This window comes from Ailuropoda melanoleuca, chromosome 16 (genome assembly GCF_002007445.2).
Source record: "Ailuropoda melanoleuca isolate Jingjing chromosome 16, ASM200744v2, whole genome shotgun sequence".
NCBI classification, from domain to species: domain Eukaryota; kingdom Metazoa; phylum Chordata; class Mammalia; order Carnivora; family Ursidae; genus Ailuropoda; species Ailuropoda melanoleuca.
In genome coordinates this window covers 84,648,786-84,667,082 of record NC_048233.1, presented here as the reverse complement: position 1 = coordinate 84,667,082, position 18,297 = coordinate 84,648,786, and the positions used below count along the sequence as shown (strand labels likewise).

Here is an 18,297-nt window from a genome sequence, read left to right as displayed (position 1 = left end):
CTGTTATCTAGTTGTATCTGTGGAATGAAGTGAGCTTAGGGTCCTCCTACTCTGCCAACTTCCCAGCTGACCCTTGGGAAATAAGCCCTTCCCTTTTCTTGACTTCAATTTCCTCATTTTGAAGAGGTTAGACACAATGATCCTTCATCCTGAACTACACCCTAGAAGGAGGCATTTGGGAATTAGACCTGGGGAGGGGCCTCCTGGTGACATCATAAAGGGAGAATTCCGTGAGAGGATTCAGGCTTTCCAAGAAGCACCAGTGCCACAGGTGGGAAGGACAACTCAGGAAGGGGACTGTTGGGCCCACATCTTGAGCTCTCTTCATTCCAGTGTTCCCAGCATAGTCATGGATCAACCCTTGTTGGCTGAAAAGGCTCAAAATGAGGCAGACACCAATGATTTGGATGTGTCATCTCACCCTGGCTCACCAACCCCACATCACAGGCCAGGCCAGAGTGGAGTCCACCACCATCATGGGTACCATCACCATGGTGTGTCCCACCACCATGGTGAGTCCCGCCATCACGACATATCCCACCATCACAGTGAGTCCCACCAACATGGTGGGTCCCAACACCATAGCATATCCCGTCATCATGGTGAGTCCCACCATCATGGTGGGTCCCACCGTCATGGCACATCCCATCATCATGGTGAGTCCCACCACCATGGCACATCCCATGATCGTGGTGGATCTCACCACCTTGGTGAATTCCAAGACTTTCATGACAATGCCCCCTCCCACCATTCCCCTCACTTCCACCATTCTCACCAACCGCACCATCATGGTAGAGCCCACAACCTCACAACACTTGCCCTGACTCCTTCTTATAGCCCTATCTTCTCGCATTCCCTTGGTGAGGGCCCTTTTGATGGTGAATACCACCATGATAGCAGAAGACATCTTGATAGGCCCCACCACCATGGTGAGCCCTACCACCACGAGGGACCCCACCACCATGGTGAGCCCTACCACCATGGTGGGTCTCACCACCATAGGGAACCCCACCACCATGGTGGGTCTCACCACCCTAATGAGGTTTCCCACCATAGTGGGCTCCATCACCAAGGTGAGCCTTCCTACATGTATGGTGGCCCTCACCATCATGGTGAGGCCTATCACCATGGTAGGCATCGTCATCATGAAGCCCACCACCATAGAGGGCCCCTTCATCATGGAGAGACCTTTTCCCGCCATTCCTATGTGGACTCCTACCATGATTACATACCTCACTACTATGACGACCACAGCCACCACAGTGAGCACCACCATGGCCACCGCGGTGAACACCACCATGGCCACCATGGTCACCATGGCAAGCACCACCATGGCCACCATGGAGAGCACCATCACAGGGAGCACCACCATAACGGGCATCATTACGATTATCTCCATGGTGATCATCGCTATGGGGAGTACTATCACGGTAGCTCCCAAGGCTTGGGCCTATATAAGTCTCACAGTGTGGCCAGAGCCTCCCTTGGCTCTTCCCATTCTCGTTCAGTAGCCCTCCAACCTAGCATGGTACAGGTACAGCACTCAGCCTTTAGCGTGACTCGTACCTGCAGTGTAGTGCACTCACATGCATCCCAGGCGTCCAGCAAAGTCCATCCTCAGGATTCCTCCTCTAAGACTTCCTCAGAAAGCTGGGCAGAAGAAGAGGAGCAATTTCAGAAGTGCAAAAGTGAGTCTCTGCTTCCCCCACCCCCAACTCCCACTGCCTGGCCCAGATTCCAGGCCTGACTTGGCCCCTGCACTGACCTTCCTCAGATCCTGAGGCAGGACTCTTACCTGCATGCAAATTCCATTGGCTATTCACTCACCTGACTGCTCATCATCCAATCTTCTACTTAAATGATGCAGCTCTTCAGGCCGTTGGTTGTTGGTTCACCCAGTCACTGCCGTGCATATACGCATTCACTTCTCAAACATTTCTTCTTGTCTAATTTGGGTCCCTTGGGGCGCCTGGGTGGCTCAGTTGTTAAGCGTCTGCCTTCAGCTCAGGGCATGATCCTGGCGTTCTGGGATCAAGTCCCACATCAGGCTCCTCCGCTGGGAGCCTGCTTCTTCCTCTCCCACTCCCCCTGCTTGTATTCCCTCTCTCGCTGGCTGTCTCTCTCTCCATTAAATAAATAAATAAATAAATAAATTAATTAATTAATTAATTAATTAAAAAAAATATGGGTCCCTGGCCTGCTTGGGCCCTGGAAGCACAGAAAAAACAAATCCTGCCCTTGAGGGGCTCCAAGACTGGGAGTGGTCACTTAAACCACCAATCCTAGACCACCCAGTGATGATGGCCTATCATTCGTACCAGGACAGTTGCCACTGTAGATTGTATTTGTCCACATTTCCCCCACTGAACTGTGAGAATCTTGACAGAAATCCAGTGTCTGAAAGAGGGCCTTGTTTAAGGGCAGGGAGGGACCTTGGCTATGAATGCACAATCCCCCAAGCTTGGCCCCAAGTGGTTCAGTGAACAGAGTAACAGTCTCACAAGCAAGCTGAAAGGGACAGGCCCCTAACTGAGTGGGAGTAGGGAAGGCAGCTGAAAGGAGGAGATGTTTCAGCAGAATCTCAGAGGGAGAGGGAGAGTTCACCAAGAGGATGGGGTAGTGTGGAAAACGGGGCTCTCCATGCATAAGTTGCCACGTGGGTTAAGAAAGGCCTGGAGGTGTAGACTCATGAGAGCAGACCACAAATCCCAAACAAGCTGGCATCTGCCATGGAAGGGGTCAAGCCTATGGCCCCAGGATCAGCACAAGACGGCACAGAGGCACTTCAGTGAGTGAACGGTAGGCAGGCAGGCAGGCAGGCATGAAGATGAACCCCAACTTAGTCTGGGAGGCTGCCTGGGATCCCCATGCTACCTCCCACACAGACTTGACTCTCTGTCCCCCTTACAGCTGCCAGAGCTCAGCGGGCCCACAAGAGACTGCACACCATGGACCTCTTCTACTGGTTGTGGGAAAAATTAAGCTACCTCATTCAGGGCCTCCGGAGAATGCTTAGGAACCTGACTCAGTCCCTGCCCTTTGAAGCCTTCATCTTCCTCGTGGTCTGCCTTAACACTCTCATGCTTGTGGTCCAGACCTTCGCTGAAGTAGAGATCCGGGGCGGTAAGAGCTGGGGAACCCNTGAAGCCTTCATCTTCCTCGTGGTCTGCCTTAACACTCTCATGCTTGTGGTCCAGACCTTCGCTGAAGTAGAGATCCGGGGCGGTAAGAGCTAGGGAACCCCTTTCTTTTCTTTTCTTTTCTTTTCTTTTCTTTTCTTTTCTTTTCTTTTCTTTTCTTTTCTTTTTTCTTTTCTTTTCTTTTCTTTTCTCTTTTCCTTTTCTTTTCTTTTCTTTTTTTNTCTTTTTTTCTTTTCTTTTCTTTTCTTTTCTTTTCTTTTCTTTTCTTTTCTTTTCTTTTCTCTTTTCTTTTCCTTTTCTTTTCTTTTCTTTTTTTTCTTCTTTTCTTTCTTTTTCTTTTTTTCCCTACTATTTTCTCTATTTATTCATGAGAAACAGAGAGAGAGAGGCAAAGGCAGAGAGAGAGGGAGAAGCAGGCTTCCTGTGGTCCAGTGCGGAACTCGATTCCAGGACCCTAGAATCAGGACCTGAGCGGAAGGCAGCCGCTCAACCGACTGAGTCACCTAGGCGCCCCTTGGGGGGGGGGGCTTTCACATGGAGAAAGCCATAGATCTTGTTCCAGGCCTCTTGTGGGCCTGATCCAATGCCAGGTGGTTTATGTAACTTAGCTCATTTCATCCTTACCCCTGGGAGGTAGACAACATCACCCAGTATTAAAAAGCCTGCTCAACAGGAGGATGTGCCGTTTGAGATGCAGCCACCAGGTGGCGCACCGACCCTAAAGACGCCGTTTTGTGGGTCCGCGGGAGGAAACCCGGGTCGCCTAGAAGGGCCAGGAGACCCTGAGAAGGAGGCTGTAGGGGTGAGGTTGGAAAACCGGGGAAGACGGCCCCTGAGACCCTTGGCAGCAGGTGAAAGAAAGACCTGCCACCGCGTAAATAAACTAAGCAGAGAATAAGATGGGCTGCATTCTTACTCTGTGTTAAGTGAAGCCAGTGTTCATGAAAACGCTCTCAGGCGGACCGCTATTGTTCCTGAACCAAAGTGGGTCCGCTGCTCGGTGAGTTCTAGACAGACTACCCCAGGTGGCGTTGTCTCACAAGGTCATCTTTATTTGTAGAAATAAGGAGATCCAGGGGAATCATTTCTAAAGCTGTGCTCTCCAAACAAGGGAAAGCTGGCTCCTTTGAGTAGGGCCTGGGATGAGCATTCAGAGAGGGGTTTTAACATCACAGCGAGGCTGAGGCACTCTGATTCTGTGCGGGCTGTCTTCCTCAAATGTTTCTTTTTCTGTTCCAGCCGTTCCTCCCCTAGCTTCTAAAAGATAAGGTTGACAGGCAGAAGCTGCTACGAGTTCCCTGAGGTCAGGAGGTCAGACCAAGTGACAGTATTCTCGCTGTTTCACAGACAAGAAAACTGAGGCACGGAGCAGTTAAGACCCAACAGCCATTAGGGCAGAGCCAGGTCCTCCCTAAAACGGACAGTGTGTGAGGTCCAGAGGGGAGGAGGAGAGATGGGCCGGGGCTGCGGGGATGGCAGTGAGTGAGCCCCCTTGTGTGCCCGCAGAGTGGTACTTCATGGCCTTGGACTCCATTTTCCTCTGCATCTACGTGGTGGAAGCCGTCCTCAAGATCACTGCTCTGGGCTTCAAGTATTTTTCGGACCCCTGGAACAATCTGGGTGGGTGGGGATGGGGTGTGTGTGGGTGGGTGGGTGTTGTAGGGAGCCACTGGACTGCTGGCAGAGGCTGAGGACGAAAGGGGCCTGGCAGGGAGTGCCGGTGTTGGGGGGCCTGTGGGTCTGGGCGAGGCGCCTGGGCAGGAGCCGGTGACACCCAGCCCCCTGTGCCTTCAGACTTCTTCATCATGATCATGGCGATGCTCGACTTCCTGCTCCTACAGTACAACTCCTTCTCCTTCGTCTACCACCAAAGCGTCTTCCGGATCTTCAAGGTTTTCAAGAGCTTGCGGGCCCTGAGGGCCATCCGGGTCCTGCGGAGGCTCAGGTCAGCCGGGCCACGGCTGTCCCCCCACTCCCACCCCCGGGTGCGGGGACCCCGCCGGAAGGGCTTCCCAGGCCTGGGCTCCCGGGGACTCTGCTGCGACCCGTTCGCGGCATTGTGGGCGGCGTCCGCTCCGGCTGCCGGCACGCGTCCCGGCCCTGCTGATCCCCCGCCCCCCGTCAACTTCGCCCACAGCTTCCTGACCAGCCTGCAGGAANGGGGGGGGGGGGGGGGGGGGCGGGGATGGGAGCCCGGAGCCTGGTTTGGCCCTGAGCAGCCAGTCCTCTTCTCCGTGGTGCTCCGCGCCCTGTTCCGTCATTCGGACCCCAAGCGCTTCCAGAGCATCCTCTCCACCATCTTCACCCTCTTCACCTTGCTTACCCTGGACGACTGGTCCCTCATCTACCTGGACAGCCGGGCCCAAGGTGGGACAGGCCCCAGGCGGGGTGGAGGGCGGGGGCTCGGCTGCGTGGGCAGACCCTGAGGGCTCAGTCACCCCGTCTGCGAAGCGGGGCATCTGACGCTCGCCGGCAGGGGTGCGGTGAGGGCGAGCGAGGACCTCACAGCTCAAACGGCCCCCTCTCCCCCAGGCGCCTGGTACATCATCCCCATTCTCATGGTTTACATCATCATCCAATACTTCATCTTCCTCAAGTGAGGACCCCATTCCTGCTTGGCTCCCCAGCCTCACCCCCACCCCCACCTAACCTTGGGGGGCACCTCCCCAGCCCTCTCCCCTTAGTCATGCCAAAACCCAGAGGAGGGTGAGGGGCCTCTCCTATGGCTTCCTCCTGGAGAGTACCCCACTATCCACCCCCACCATCCCCAGCCTGGTGATTGCTGTCCTGGTGGATAACTTCCAGATGGCTCTGCTCAAGGGCCTGGAGAAAGAAAAGCAGGAGGTACTGAGTGGGGTGGGGCAGGTGGACCTGGGGGGGGTGGGGACCATGAAGGGGTGGGCACAGAGGCTGGGGGAAGGGAGGAGGGTGCTCCAGGAAAGGGCAGACAGGGAGAGGACTCGGGCAGGACACAAGCCTCTCCTTCCCAGAGGGCTGCCAGGATCCATGAGAAGCTACTGGACGACTCACTGACGGAACTCAGCAAATCAGGTGCGGGCCCTCCTTCCATAGTCAGACCCACGATTCCAGGTTCAGTGGCAGAGTCTGAGAATCTGAGACTCAGGAGGGCTTTCAGAGCTTAGAACTTTGGTCCAAGAACTCTAAGACAATCTTCTAAAAAGCAATTAAACTGATCATCAGTTCTTGAAAGCCCCGTTCGTGAATTGACTAATTAGCCAAATTATGATTTACCAAATACTCATTTCTTCTAATAGCTTATAAAGGTTATAGCACTTGGTTTTACATGGATGGTTTTGACTGCCTTTGAGGCTTTTGTCGAGGTGTTGACACACTTGTCCAGAGTCACTCAAAGTGGACTGAGAGTCACTAAAAATCAACTTTCCTGGACCTGTTCATTTTTATAAACCTGACTTTCTGAGTGAATTGATTTTGAGACAATTGATTTGCTTCCTGCTTCAAGATCTTCTGAACTTGAGATAATCTGAGCTCCGGGCATCTTCTTGACTTCCCCCTTTTTCCATCCAGACTCTGAAGAAGTGGTGAGTGAACACACCAAACAGAAGCAGCTCATCGAGAAAAAATTTGGGACCATGACTGAGAAGTAAGGAGATACAAAGGGAGAGGAGGCCCTGCGTCTAAGGGGAGAGGTCTGGGGTCTGACCCATGGGCTGGCAGGGCAAGGGACATTGCCATCTCTCTGGAAGGGGGTGGGGCACCAAGGCCCATGTAGAGCGTACGGGTGGGACGTGGAGACCACGAGTGACTTTTGCTCACCCTGAGCTATCTTGTGCCACCAAGAGAGTCCCTCCAGCAGTGCCTACAGGGCCATGAGAGCCCCTCTGAGGCTGAGGGCAAAGGCAGGGCCCCAGGGAGTCTGCTCGTCTGTTTACTCAGGAAGCATCCCTGACCCTTGCTCTGGGTCAGGCCCTGCGAGTTCTCCAGGAGACAGACTAGCTGGTGCTCATGAAAGCCTTGTTGCCAATGACCTGCGCTGGGCCATGAGGGTGCTGGACTTCAGCTAGGTGGAGGGGTGAAGAGGGCGGGTCAAGGAACAGCTTGGGTAAAGGCCTGGGAAGCAGATGGTCAATGCCCCATTCCCGTCGAATCCACTGGCCAGCTGGGCCAGGACACCTGGGGACTTGTGGCTGTGCTTATGGCTGGGGGACCTTGGCACAGACTCCTGCTTCCCGGTTCTCAGGCCTGGCTCCACAGAGAGCCTTGCGTCTGAAAGCTGAGCCCCACTGCTTCTCATCCAGACTGGCTCCAAACCAGCAGACAGGGCAGCCCTACTACTGGCAGCTTCCTGCACCCCCTCCTCACCTGCCGTCCAAGGTCAAGCCCCAAAGATCCTCTGTGACCCAGCCTTTGCCAACCTCCCTCGTTTCCTTGGCTACTTCCTTGCTGTCCCCGCACTGTTTCCCAAGCATAGTACATATTTCTCCACCTCCAGGCCTTTGTCCACACTTTCCTCTGCCTGGAATGTTCTCTGGCTGCCAATGCTGAGCTCAAGTGAACAAGATTTGGGAGAGCTGAGTTCCAATCCTGCTTGCTTCACCTCCCGGCCCTCCCGCCCCCCCTCCATGTTCCAGCAACTTGGCCACTGGCCTGGTGGGCCCTTGACACCTCTGTAACAGTTTCCAGGGGGTTTCTTGGCCTCCAGACTCTTCCGCATTGGTCCACCTCCACTAAGAGTGCCCTTTGTTTTCATCTGTTGTTGTTTTTGTTGTTTGTTTTAATCTTTCCTTTCTTTTATTCTTTTTATTTGCTTAGAGAGTGGTCTCTGTTAAAAGCAGTTTAGGTTTTCCCTTCTCGTCAGACTTTACATCTCCAATTCACCCACTCGCTCCGGCCTCCTTCCCTGAGGCCTGCCCTGGCCCCCAGTACACTCCAGCTGTTCCTGAGCGGCAGCGGACGGCAACCTCGCCTAAGCCCGGCAAAGCCTCACGTGTCTTTCAAACTCAGCTCAATGGCACTTACTCTGGAAGCCTTTTCTGACCCCTAGGACTGGACCCTCAGCACTCTGGTTACGCTTACCACGAGTGTGAACACTCTGGGTTTGCATTCCGGGCTCTGCCACAGACGGAGCTGCTCAAGGGCAAGGGTTGTGTCTTGTTAATTTCTGTGGCCTCGGAGCACCTGGCAGTGTTCGTTGAGTGTGGTGTCATGTGATGGATGGATTTATAAAACAGGCAGGTGATGAGGGGGTTAATAGATGGGTAGTTGGCTGGATGAGTGGTTGGGGGGGCGGTTAAGTGGATGACTGCACAATGTGGTGAAGGGGTGTGTGGGTGGGTCCAGGGAAGAGCAGGTAGATGGAGGGGTAGGGGTGGTCGGATGAGTGAGTGAATGGCTAGGTAGGTGGGCTTCGAACGGGGAGGTAGGTGAGTGGGTGCCCAGAGAGGTATGGGGTAGCTGGAGGGGCCAGCAGATGGGTGGACGGACGGATGGAGGGATGGGTAACTAGGAGGGTAAACAACAGTTAGAACCCCCTTGGGCACAGGCCCCAAAGGGGGCTTTTTATTTGTGGAAAAGTAGATTCACCACAAAAGGCTCCACTCAGAAAAGTTGTAATGGGGGGCTGGCGGGAGGCAAGAAGAGCTTTCTGGGGGCCTCTGGCAGCCCGGAAGACCCTGCCAGGCAGGTCAGCTCAGGCTCGCCCCCGCCCCTCTCCTACCCCAGGCAGCAGGAGCTCCTGTTCCACTTCCTGCAGCTGGTGGCGGGGGTGGAGCATCACCAGCAGAAATTCCGCTCCCAGGCGTCCGTTCTCGATGAGATCGTGGACACTGCGTTTGAGGTGGGCCGGGCAGGACCAGAGGAGAGGGGCCAGAGTGGGAGGGCCCCAGAAGGCCAGGCATGGGAGCCTCATGCCCAGAGGGCCCCGAACAGTGATGTGGGCGTGTGGGAAGGCAGAGGCTGGCACTGGCTCAGTCGCCCTCCCATCCCACCCCCGCAGGCTGGAGAAGAGGACTTCAGGAAGTGACCCCTGGATGGAGAGAGACACGGGATGCAGATTTCAGCCTCTGGCAAGCTGCCCACTGCTGTGGGTCAGGATACGTCCCCCGATCTGCTGGAATGATCGTGGGGCATGCAGGGCTAGGCCCTAACAGAGTTTTAAACCCCCCAAGTGGCTCTGTGTCCTCCCTGGCTAAGCCAAGGCACAGGGCAGGGGAACTGTGCACGTGCACGTGTGTGCACTGGTGGTGTGTGTGTGTGTGTGTGAGAGAGAGAGAGAGAAAGTGTCGTGTGTGAAAGGTGCTCTTCTTGGTCCCCTCCAGGGCCCACATCCCAGCTCGGGCCAGCACTGCATCAGCTGCAGCCAGAGAGGTGACTCAGAAAGGGGGCCTGGCTCAGTGCCGGAGTGGTGAGTGGGCCGCCAGCCACCTTGCTCTGGGGAGGAAGGTCCATCTGGCCCAGGAGTTGCGAGAAAAAGAACCACTTAGAACAGCCCCTGGTTGTCGGAGCCTAGAGGGCCAGTGGGCTCCAGAAATAATAGGGGCTCACAGCCCAGGAACTTGGGCCTCCCAAGACCCTCAGAATCGAGTACAAGTGTGCCAACTCAACGGGGATAGCACGCACCCAGAGGTCGGAGGTCATTGCCATACCCTGCCCTGCCTGGGGTCAGGCTGAAGAACCTCAGTGAGGGGAAGTAGGACAGAGGCTGCTCAAGTCCTCCTGGCCTCAGGCTGTTGGTGGGGGTACAGGGAACATGGGGGGGTGTGGGAGTGTGGGGGGGGCGTGGGTGAGACTCTCTGTTAGAGGAAAGCAGGGAATGAGCCTAATGGTCGCTCCCCACCCTGCCTGGCCTAGGGCTTAGGTGAGTTCCCCTACTTTCAGCCTGAACCTGGGCGAAATGCCCAGAGCCCCTGTCCCCACGGCTGGGGGTGGAGGTGAGGCTCTGACCCAGGTCCCCAAGTGCCTGGTCCTGGGCAGGGTGCCTGAGACCTGGGGGCTTCCAGACCAGAATGGGGTGTTCACTGTCTCCAGCAGCCACCTCATCTCTGCTCGAGTGAAGCTCGAGTGACCCCCCTGGAGGGGGTCAGCAGCAGGACTCCAGAGTGGGGGCAGAGGGGCGACAGTTAGGCCAGTCTTCCCCCACCTCCAGGCTGGACCAGGCAGTGGTGAGGACGCCAGGCCCCGGGACTTAGAAGCAGCGCCTCCCTCCCTGGCCTGGCCGGGGGTACTGCCTGGCCCAGGACCTGGGGAGGGACTGTGCCGAGGCAATGGCTTCTGGGATTGGGGCACAGATTGCGGGGGTGGAGAGGCCACCTGGCAATACTTGCGGGCCTCGCCTCACCCACCACCTCACACATTCATTCAACAAGCATTTCCTGCCCCCTCCCTGTGCCAGCTGCAGGCTGGAGGCTCCTGCTGGGTGGCCCTGGGCCGGCTGAGCTGGCGCATCTGAAGGGCTGGTGCAGAAGCAGGGCTGAATTTTCCCCCGCATCCCTAGCTCCTGTCAAACTCAGCCCCTTCGCTCCTCAGACTTCCTCAGGCCAGTTGCCTCTATTGTGCACCCCCCATCCCTACCCCAGGATGGCCTCTGAGAGCAGACGGCAGGGCCTGGGACCAGGGGCTGTTCCTCAGTAGGTCCCAGCATCGGTCGGGGGACTGAAGGCAGGCGCAGTGGCGGATGTGAGGCCTGGCCTGGAGGGGCAGAAGACGGAGGCAGGGGCCATTCTCCACCCCCACAGCCACCACGATTCTGCCCGGGCCTGGTGGTGCCCACACCTAGTGCTCCCAAGGGATCCAGTTACTGACCTTCCTGTTCCAGGTGTGGGTGTGTGTGGGTGCATCTGAGGCATGGCTCTGGGTGGGGCATGTGGGTCTCTGGGGTTGTGCGTGTGGAGGTCTGTACGCATCCAGGTGTTTCGGGTGGAGGGTGTTACTTCAGTGTGTGTCGGTGTTTCTGGGTGGCTAGGCTGTGTCTGTGACTTTCTGGTTATGGATGTGGTGTCTGGGAGCACCCAAGCATGCACTGTGGTTTCAGTGTGTGTGTGTGTGTGTGTGTGTGTGTGGTGTATTGAGAGAGAGAGAGAGTGTGTGTGTGTGTATAGTAAGTATGATTTGAAGCCACAAATTCAGTTGTGCAAAAATGCTGCAGTTCTGTTTTCTCTAAATGACATCACATCTGTCCCCTCATCCCTCCTGTAGGCAGTAGATTTGACCTGGGTCCCCTTTGGGCTTCCTGTCCAGCCCCTTCCGGGGGTCTTGCCTGGGGCAAAGCCCTGGGGACCCCCTCTGGCCAATAGCCCACAGCGTGAACTTGAAAGCCACTGTCCCAGCCCTCATGGCCTCTTGGCCTATCGGGGCTCTGCCACCGCTGGCCCGCGGGCAGATATAGGACCCCACAGGCTGGGAGCTCAGCATCCTGGGGCCCGGCTGGCTGAACCCAGCCTGTGTCACCCTGAGTCATCATGGCAGCTGAGAGGGAGCAGAGCTCAGGCACTCTGCAGGGCACTCACGGATTCCTGCCCTGTTCAGTCTGGGGCGTCATCCCTCTCCTGTGACTTTGTCTCCCACCCCTCAACTCAGAATACTGAGAGTCCTTGGAGAGCTGACGCTCTGTGTCTGGGATGCTGGGGTGTTTGGAGAACTCCACATTTGGGGACTGACCCTGGCACCCTCAGCACTGTATGGGCTGAGACAACAGAAGCTCAACTGGGGGTGGTATAGGCTCTCTTTGGCCTGGGGAGGGGGTGCTGCCGCAAGTAGGCATGAGGTGGGGGGAGGGGAAGGGGTGGGGGAGGAGTGAAGCACTCGGGAGAGTCCAATGTGAGAAGCAGTACCAGCAATTTATTGTGACAGACGTGCCCATGGACCTAAAGTGCCTTCCCACGATGCACCTGTCCCCGCCGGCTCCCATGCCCAAAGGGGCCTACGATATGGTCACACAGTTATGCTTTAGAAGCTGCGAGGAATTCTCCCAGGGCACCACGAGGATCTCAAAGTCGCAGCGCAGCTTCTGCAAGGAGAGCAGGGAGAGAAGGAGGGGTGAGTCTGGGTCCCAGGCCTGACTCCTTGCAACTGCTACCCTCAGCCTGCGACGCTCCACTCTGGGGTGCGAGAGGAGCAGTCACTGGGCCAAAGGGACAATGAGTCAAATGGGCAGGACTAGATCTCAGATCTTTCTAGCCAGTCCCGTGAGGGAGAAGCCCCAGTCTCCGCCTCTCTGCACCCCACCCTGGCCCCGGGGGGCTGTATCATTTAGAAGACAGGGACAGGTTCAGCCAGACATCAGCCCGGCCAGCCAGACTGGTTCAGGCTGGACAACCTAGAGCCTTGGGTGCTGGGAAGTGGGGTGCAGGGCTATTACCTCCTCCTGCACTCCTGTGGCAAGGGGGCAGGTAGTGATATCCACGCGGTCTCCAGTGGCCATGTTCTTGCGACAGGCTGTGCTCCCCATCTCAACGGTCAGGTAGTACTTGATGCCGGCCACCAGCTGGGGAGGGAGGGCAGGAGCAGGTCAGGAGTGCTGGAAGACTACCCTTGACCCAGACCTCTCACCTCTCTCCACATTCAGCACGCTCGCCCGGACCTGGGGATTCAGACCTGGATGGGGAAGTTCTGGTGGAGATCCCTGGGAAGAGGGGCAGAGGCCTGGGCCACGCAGGAAGCTGAGACCCAGGCGCGCACAAGCCCTGAAGCCCACCGCCCTCTCTCCCTCACTCCCCTCTCCCCAGTCCACCCCCCAGGGCGGGGGGGTGAGGGGGGAGTAAGGCTAGTGAGTCCCTGTGTAAGTCAGGGACTATTGAAATCCGGATATGTTGTTCATAATAAATTTTTGGCGTTAATTCAATTAAAGAAATACATGGCATTAAAACGTCCTGAATCCCCTTGTGACATCCCATTAACCTGCCCCCCCATGCCCCCCTGGCCTGGCCCCAGCTGCCGCTCGCCCCGGCCCGCCGCCCGCCGCACCTGGCTCTGCGCCTTGAGGATGTGGGTGTCTCGGAAGTAGTAGAGGCTGGTGCTGCCCATGTTGTAGCTGGCCACGGCCGCCTGCGCCGCCTTCTGCACCTGCGGGTCGCTGGGCGACAGGTTCGTGCGGCCCCCGATTAAACGCTCCCCAGGGCGGGCGCGGGTGCCGCAGAGCAGCGCCAGGAGGCAGAGCGCGAGCAGGCCCAGGCCGAGCGCCCGCGGGAGGCTCGGAGGCGCCATGGCCGGCAGTGCCAGGCCCGAGGCGCGCTCCGCTTTTACCGGCTCGAGGCCCCGCCCGCCCGGCGCCCCCGCGGCAGGGCCGGGGAGGGATCGCGGAGCCCGGGCGCTCTGAGAGGCCGCCTCCCTTCTGCCCGAGGGGACAGTGGAAGGCCCCAGCACACCTGTGCCCCGCGATGCTGCCCTGCCCTCTAGGGACACACCCAGCTGGGTGAGGGAAAGGACAGTGACAGTTCCCACCAAGTGCCCACCATGTTCACGGAAGGCCCAACCAGTGTGAAAAACCAACAACTATTAGCGGGCTGTTCCTATTGCCACCATTTACTATGTGTGTAACCTGGGAGGTCACTGCCTCAGTTTCCCTCTCTGTAAAATGGGCTGCTGTGAGGACGCAACAGATAAAGTGCTTAGAGAAGGCCTGGTCCTATAAAAAACAGCAGGAAAGGAGACCAGTGCGCTGAGCTGGGCGCTGACCCTCACAGCCAGAAATGGGAATTACTAATGTTTCCACTTCATGAAGAAAGAGGAAGAGACAGGACGCAGAGGGAAGAAGAGATTTGCCCAAGGACACCAGCTAGTAAATAGTAAGTGGCGACACTGGCTTTGGAGTCCAACCGGTCGAACTCAGATCTGTGCTCTCAAACCAGACCGAGCCCACAGGATGAGGATGGCGAGGGCGAGGGGTGTGTCGCACGGGCTCTGCCATTTACTGACTGGTGACTTGGACAAGTCCCTTGGCCTCCCAAGGTCTCACTGTCAACCTCCCCTGAGGAAAGGGGACAACTGTTACCCTGCTAAGGTTATTCTGACGTTAACGCCTGGGACTGCCCCCCCCCCCAGGTGAACAGCGCAGGCTGGGGGCAGCAGCAAAAGAGGGCGCTGTGAAGTTTTTGGAAAAATCTGGTTCAATAAACAGCACTGAAGCAGCTCCCACGAGGAGTCTGAATCTTGGTGGGCTTCCTTGTTCATGTTTTAGAGTTCAGTGTGGCTTGTACTTTTAATCACGTATTGCTGAAGGGAGGTGGGACTTTTTGCCCTGGGACACTGAGGTCTTGTCAGGGCTTAGGGATTCCAAGGATCTCGCTTGGGGCTTGGAAGAGGTGGTGGTTTACAGCACCTGACAAACCGTTGGTAGCTATGATGAATGGTAGCTATGATGAATATTCTAAGCAGGTGTGATTCCCGGCCTCTCAGAACCCAGGGCCAGGAAGGGCAGTGATTTCCTCTCAGGGAGCTGCTCCCCACCCCCTCCGCCCAGCTGTGAAAACCAATCTGGGATTCCGAGGAAGAGTCACAGTTGCAGTCTCAGGTGTCTGCCTTAAAGGGACAGACCCCAGTTTGTGGGAGAGCTGGCTCAAGCATGGCTTAAAGAGGAGGCCGAGGCCAGGCAGAAACCCAACCTCAGAGGACCTGGGAGGGCGTAAAGAGGCTCCAGGTGGTTGTGCAGGACAGAGCAGGGAGAGGCAGCCCCCCCAGGGGGCTCTCCCAGGCCTGCTTTGCCATTACTTGGAGCCCAGCCATGGCCACACTTACCTCCAACAGCTCCCCGGAGAACTAGCCAAGGCCTGATCTCTGATTCACTACGGGCCAACGGGTCCCTAGTGCAACTGCCCCTACCCTGCCCAGCACTCCTTTGCACTGGTGCAGATGCGTACCACAACCTAACGACCTCCAAAGACCTTTCACCCACTGGTCTATCATGAGCACTCTTCGGTAGTAAGCCTCAACCTCATTTTTCAGATGAAGTAAGTTAATCAGAGGTCAGGTCACTGGTCTAAGGTCACACAGCTAGTGCGGGTAAAGAGGGATGGGGAAGGGAAACCAACAATTACCGGGCTTCTATGTGCCAGGCCTTGCATCACGGCCTGCACACGCTTGCTCATCCTCAAAACTGCTGGGCAGAAGCTGGTTTACTAGGGAGTTGGGGCGGTCAAAGGAAAGTGTCAGTGGTGGAGCCCAGTGGCACCCACATGTCAGCATGCTAGTGTGTGAGTCCCAGACCTCTCCATGGAGATATGAGGTCTGCTGGGTAGGGGGAGGCTCCCTGGGGGCAGCGGTGCCCCAAGAGGATTTTCCCAGGGCTGTGGGTCTCATCTGGAGAAGAGTCCTTGGCCTGGAATCCATTCTGCCTGGACCCCTCTGACTTCCAGAAGGAGGCCTGGGCCAGGTATGAGCTCAGGGTTGGCCACCCCTACTGGCCATGGGGCGCAGTCTCCATTTTTACTGTAGCCCAGGCATCCCAATCCAGGGTGCCCATGGCACCTCCCTCTTGCCCCTGGCCAAAGGGTCTTGCTGACCAGGGTGGACCCTCGACATCCTCTTCACCCATGGGATGAGGCTACTCAGGGCTTTTGTGCTGCCCCCAGAACCCTCTTCCCTGAACTTTCAGCTGGGCCACGGATACCACCCCCCCCAAGGGCTCTGCTCCTGTGTCCCTAACCACATCCCAGAAAGGAGACATTAAGGCAAGGAAAGCTGCGATCCAACCGTGATTAAAACTCCCATCTGTGGAGGGGCGCCTAGGTGGCACAGCGGTTAAGCGTCTGCGCTCCGCTCGGGGCGTGATCCCGGCGTTATGGGATCGAGCCCCACATCAGGCTCCTCCGCTATGAGCCTGCTTCTTCCTCTCCCACTCCCCCTGCTTGTGTTCCCTCTCTCACTGGCTGTCTCTCTGTCGAATAAATAAATAAAATCTTAAAAAAAAACACAAAAAACAAAAAACTCCCATCTGTGGAGGAGCGCTCCTAAGTGCCAGGGCTTTAGTTCATTAGCTGCTTGAATCTTTACAAAGCTGCGCCGGGTGGCAGAGAACACAGCTGGCTCCGGGTCACACAGCAAGTCAAGGAGGAACTGAGATAGAACCAGGTCTGCTGTAATCAGTCAACCAGGAGTGACAGCAGAAAGAGCCCTGGGTCCCTGCAGGGAGGGGGCAACGGGGATGGAGGTTGATAGTCACAGACTCTCAGCCTTTCACACCACCTGGGCGGCTACTTGGGCAGAGTGGGGAGGTGTGTCTTGGGCTTGGATCTGTCCTGTAGCTTCTCCTTACTTTCCACCAAGGACAGCGGGACCCGTTCAGGACTCCAGAGCATGGGAGTTGGGTTCCCTCCAAGCTCTGGGCCCGATCTGAGCACTCATGACTAGACTGGCTGAGGGGGTCAAGTTCTGGCTGGGTCCAGCCGGGAAGGAACACTGGTCAATATTTGCTGACTTCCATGCCCCCTGGCCAGGCACAACCTCTTGATCAGTTTGGGGGCTGGCATTTTCATTTTTTAAAGATTTATTTATTTTAGGGGGGAGGGGCAGAGAGAGAGGGAAAAAGAGTCTTAAGCAGACTCTGCACGAAGCACAGGGCGTGATGTGGGGCACGATCTCACGACCCTGAGACCATGACCTGAGCTGAAACCAAGTTAGAAGCTTAACCCACTGCACCACCCGGCGCCCCTTGGGCTGACATTTAAATAACCTACCAGTCCCCACTCAGGTCTACTTTTTCCAACATTCCGGGCCTTGGTCCCTTTGTCCTGCAGGCTAAGTTGGGGCTGGATCTCTGAAGCCACACTGTCATAAGGTACATTCTAGATGCCCTTTGTCTCCTGCTGCTCTAGGACTGAACCAGGAACTTGTGTGGGATGCACTAAGGGGCCCAGATAAAGGGTTTCAACCTACTAACATGTCACAGACACTGCCTGCGCCCCATGTGAGGGGTGAGAAAGCAGACTCCAGCCCCTTCAGAGACAAAGCCTGTGGGCGAGGCAGGGAAAAACCCTGGGGCGGAAGCAAAACAGGCAGCAAGTCCTACAGGTCTCTGCTGGGTGGGTCCCAGTGCCAGCACCGCGAGAGCCAAAACCTGACAACCAGCAAGGCAGGCGCCAAGGGGAGGGTGTTATGGAGGCGGAGGGAGTCTCCAGGACCTCCCAGAGCATCAGCAACAGTCTGGCACTAACAGGACTACGGTAGGGGAAGGCCATGGCCCTGCCAGGCTCCTGCCTAAGCACACCAGGCCTGTGCGACAGCATCACAACACAAAGGGTCAAGGCTGAGGGGACTCTGAACCCATCTGGGGGAAGCATCAGAAACATAGGCCGAAACTCTAGGGACAGTGTGAATTACCAGCTCAGTCTGGGAGTCAGGCCGGCACCCTTCCAGATGTGGCCTGTAACACAAGCCGGGCGCTGCTCTGGCCACCTGGCACCCTTCCGGGGCAGCTGCTCACTTTCCAGACCCGGCCCTGCACTGAACCCTCACTCCTACTATAACCATCATGATCTCCAACTAATCACATAATTGCTCTATTCCTGGGGCTTTACTTTTGGTTTCCTTTTTATCCTTCTACTATTCGGAGATGTAGCTAATATTCAGAAAAGCACACAGAACCTACCTGTTTAATAGATAATTAGTCAATGCCTGTATTACCACCACATAAGACGTGGAAACTGTCGCCCTCACCCCCAAGCCCTCCACTCCTCACACCTGCCTTTTTCCCACAAAGGTCACTACTACCACTTCTTGCCACTAATGATTTTTGCAATAAGCATTTCCTTGCTTTTTCTAGTTTTACCACTGATACAGAGACTACTGAGCAAGAACCCACTTAACTTTACGTGAATGGAATCACACTACTTGACATTTTGTTGTTTGCTGAGCATTGGAATTCACCTGTCATCTGTTCGTTTTCACTAGTATGGACAGCCACTGGGGGCTGTTATAAACAAAGCCGCTGTGAACACGCATTCAGGTGCAAGGCCTGCGGGCGTCCTTAGAACAGCCTCAGGAATGGAACTGCTGGGTCACGGGACGGGTCTTATCTTCAGCTTTACTAGAAAACGCCCAACTGTATTCCCAAGGGTTCAGGCCAATTGACACTCCCACCAGCTGGATGTCAGAAACTGTTGCTCCGTTCCCTCATCGGCACTTAATATTGACTTTAGAATTTTTGCCAGTGAGTGTATAATGGCATCTCATTTGCGTTTCCCGATTA

The 18,297-nt window shown here is 56.1% G+C and overlaps 2 protein-coding genes across 2 annotated transcripts; one reads left to right on the top strand and one right to left on the bottom strand.

The window, feature by feature from the left end:
* Positions 1 to 890: 890 nt before the first annotated feature.
* Positions 891 to 11,814, top strand: CATSPER1 (cation channel sperm associated 1). Its single transcript, XM_034644840.1, has 12 exons — positions 891 to 1,419; positions 2,911 to 3,123; positions 4,647 to 4,760; positions 4,935 to 5,085; positions 5,278 to 5,507; positions 5,673 to 5,736; positions 5,912 to 5,984; positions 6,131 to 6,191; positions 6,687 to 6,762; positions 8,841 to 8,955; positions 9,115 to 9,522; positions 10,694 to 11,814. Exons 1-11 carry the CDS (start codon positions 891 to 893, stop codon positions 9,139 to 9,141), a joined length of 1,653 nt encoding a protein of 550 aa, XP_034500731.1. The 3' UTR covers positions 9,142 to 9,522; positions 10,694 to 11,814.
* A 118-nt stretch (positions 11,815 to 11,932) lies between these two features.
* Positions 11,933 to 13,374, bottom strand: CST6 (cystatin E/M). The gene is made up of 3 exons (XM_034645767.1): positions 13,080 to 13,374; positions 12,475 to 12,600; positions 11,933 to 12,123 (listed from the first exon to the last, which is right to left on the bottom strand). The coding sequence occupies exons 1-3, from the start codon at positions 13,317 to 13,319 to the stop codon at positions 12,037 to 12,039; spliced, it is 453 nt and encodes a 150-aa protein (XP_034501658.1). The 5' UTR covers positions 13,320 to 13,374; the 3' UTR covers positions 11,933 to 12,036.
* Between the last annotated feature and the right edge of the window lie 4,923 nt (positions 13,375 to 18,297).